The sequence below is a fragment of the Hipposideros armiger genome, unplaced genomic scaffold, assembly GCF_001890085.2.
Source record: "Hipposideros armiger isolate ML-2016 unplaced genomic scaffold, ASM189008v1 scaffold_85, whole genome shotgun sequence".
Lineage (NCBI taxonomy): Eukaryota > Metazoa > Chordata > Mammalia > Chiroptera > Hipposideridae > Hipposideros > Hipposideros armiger.
The window spans coordinates 474,901-477,634 of record NW_017731435.1 but is presented as its reverse complement, the minus strand read 5'-3'; the positions used below and the strand labels follow the sequence as shown (position 1 = coordinate 477,634).

Sequence of the window (2,734 nt, the reverse complement as noted above, 5' to 3'; positions counted from 1 at the left end):
GTGACATCTGGGAGGGAAGGTAACACCAGGGGGAGGTGTCACCTGGGGGGACTGTGACACTTGATGGGTGGTACCCGAGGGAGGTGACACATGGAGGGGAGATCACATCTGGGGGGAAGGGGATACCTGGGATGGCGGTGACACCTGGAGAGGAGGTGACACCTAGGGGGGTGACACCTACCTGGGCCAAGGGGGGCACGGTGAAGTCCATGAGGCCCAGCCCGTTGCAGGAATACATCTCCAGAGCAACAAGGACTCTGGTCACTGAGCTGACGTCCTCACTGGTGCTCTGGTAAGAAGGAAACAGGCAGTGCCTGTCAGTCCAAGGGTGCCGGGAGGACGTGGGACACTCAGGACTTCGTCCTGTGAAACACCAGCTCCACGGCAGTCACCGGAGCTCTCTGTGCGCATTTATCTCCACGTGACCTTCAGACTCCAGAAAGAGGGAGGAAGCAGTACAACCCTAGTGGTCAGGCGCCTGAGCTGACCCGGCTTGAGGTGGAGTGGCCTCTGCCTGCAGGTCCCTCCCCTCGCCCTGCTCCAGCCCGCCGTCACTCCTGCCACTCGGACGCCCTCCTTAGCCACCTGCCAGTCCCCCTTCCCGCCTGGCCCAGTGCATCCTGGCTCTGGCCGGTGCCCATGGGCGTCTCCCGCAGTCTCCGTCAGTGGCCACGCAGCCCCTATGTGCAGGAGCAGAGCCCTGGCCTCTCCCGTCCTCTCCGTATCCCTGCTTATCCCCCACCCCCCACTCCCATGGCCTTGTGTCCACAGCTCAGGGTCCCCTGGTACCCTGCCAAGGAGGGACCCCTCTGGCTTGGGTGCACCTCTAGATAAGGCCACAGTGAGTGTCATCAAGGGTGGACAGCACCCCCAGAGGCCCAGCGTCTTGGTGGGCATTTAGAAGAGCAGCCAGGTGGTGGAAGGAAAGGGTGGTGCCCACCATGGGCATCCACCTCAGGGAGGACAGCCCTCCCTGGAGAGGGACATCCTTTCCCTGGAGAAGGCGGTGTCCCCACTGTGCTGCTGTGCAGGCTGGCAGGGCCCAGAGCCGGGGACTGGCGCGGAACGGCCTGGCCGTGGTCGGGCACCTGCTCGTCTGTGCCCAGCCGCGGCCCGATCTGCTGCTGCAGCAGTTGCTTGGCCTTCACCCAGGTGGCGATGAGCTGATGCCGCGCTTCCGTGGGCACGGCCTCCTCGGGCACTGCCTTGCTGGTCAGGCTCAGGGCGAACTCGCAGACCTGAAACGGAGGTGTCGCTGCTCACAAAGCAGCATCCCAGATGGGAACCTGGGCCGAGACCCACGTCATTGGAACGAGTGGCTCAGGCTCTCCCTCGGCGGGACTGCGACAGCAGCCTCACCGCCACGCCCGGCGGCCCTCATGCCCTCAGCCCGGGGCCCTCCGGGGGCAGCGCGGGGCCTTCACGCCCGTCCTCCCCTCACACTCAGGTTGGCGGCACATTCTGACAGGTCCCCCAAACTCAGTAAGAAAGTTGCTTTCTTCTGTGTTTATAAACTTCTTCTGAGCTAGAAATGGGTGAAGGATTAGCAAACGTTTTTCAACATCCATCAAGACATGACTTTCCTCCTTTTTAGGGATTACTACAGTAAAGGCCACATTTATGAAAGTAAGTTTTATGGGACAAGCGCTCCCACTCGGTCACAGCCCTTGGTTTGTGACTATTTTATTTGAATTGCATTTCTGCTCTTAACTGGCACTGGTCTGGGTTTTCAGTTTTCTGTCCACGCTGCTCTCCGTTCTGGAAAGCCGCACAGGACCGGCCTGGGCCTGGCAGGGCCATCCCCTCCCTGGCACTGCCACCTGTCTGCCGGTCCCACTTCCCAGCTGCTCCCGCAGGGTCACCCGCCACCCGGCCCCATGTCACAGGCACAGGCAGTACCTCCACTGCAGCTCTGACTTCAGAGGCGGCCCCTGAGTCCAGTGGTGTATGAGACAGGTTTGGTCGCATGAGTTTCCGGGATTTTTCTGGCATCTGCGTTGGAATCCAGCTGATAATCAAGCCGCGAGCCAAAGCATCGCAGAGCATCACCAACATGAGGGCGTCGCTGAAAAACAATGCACCAGCAGTGACGCCCAGTGCCCAGCAGCAACACACCAGGCGCAGACTCAGGGCGCGTCGTCAGCCCATGACGGGCGTGCTCACGGGGCCCCCTCTGCCCGGATCAGACGGAAGGTGGCTGCCTCGCGTCCTGGCACCAGGTCAAGGAGCTGTTCTCAGGCCTCGAGGGAGGAAGCTGGCTGTGACAAGCCTGCTGTGTGACAGCTCTGTCCCCTGCCACAGGTGCCTTCACACTGAGAAGGCAACGCCTGGACATCTCGGGCAGTCCTGTGGGGACCGGACAGAAAGGCCCACCTGGCCACTGTGCCCATGGCCAGGGCGTCCCGCAGACCCCAGCGGTGGCCTGGGAATCCCCACCAGTTTCCACAGTGAAAGGCTGAGACCAGAACCTTTGTGCTTCTCCCTGGACACGTCATGGCGCCAACACATTTGAAACCGTCACAAGTGGTCTCTGCGTGGTAAGAATCGGGGACTCTGATCTTTGTCCCTGTGAGCGGGACGCTCGGCTTCGAGGCTGGCTCCCTGGGGCCGCCAGGACGGGGCCCGCAGGGGCTGCGTCCGACTGCGTGTCCAGCTGCGCGTCCAGCCTCATGCCCAGGGGAGGGGAGCACCGCCCAGCAAGCCCTCAGTTCATGGCCCTTTTCCTTTACTGTTC

The 2,734-nt window shown here is 62.0% G+C and overlaps 1 protein-coding gene across 1 annotated transcript in view; it reads right to left on the bottom strand.

The window, feature by feature from the left end:
- Window positions 1–2,734, bottom strand: part of CFAP46 (cilia and flagella associated protein 46) — a 100,026-nt gene that overhangs the window by 70,459 nt on the left and 26,833 nt on the right. Inside the window, exons 16-18 of the mRNA XM_019644076.1 lie at window positions 1,900–2,065; window positions 1,089–1,238; window positions 182–289 (exon numbers count right to left, since the gene is read on the bottom strand). Of these exons, the coding sequence (XP_019499621.1) occupies window positions 182–289; window positions 1,089–1,238; window positions 1,900–2,065 (424 nt within the window). The remainder of the gene's footprint in view (window positions 1–181; window positions 290–1,088; window positions 1,239–1,899; window positions 2,066–2,734) is intronic.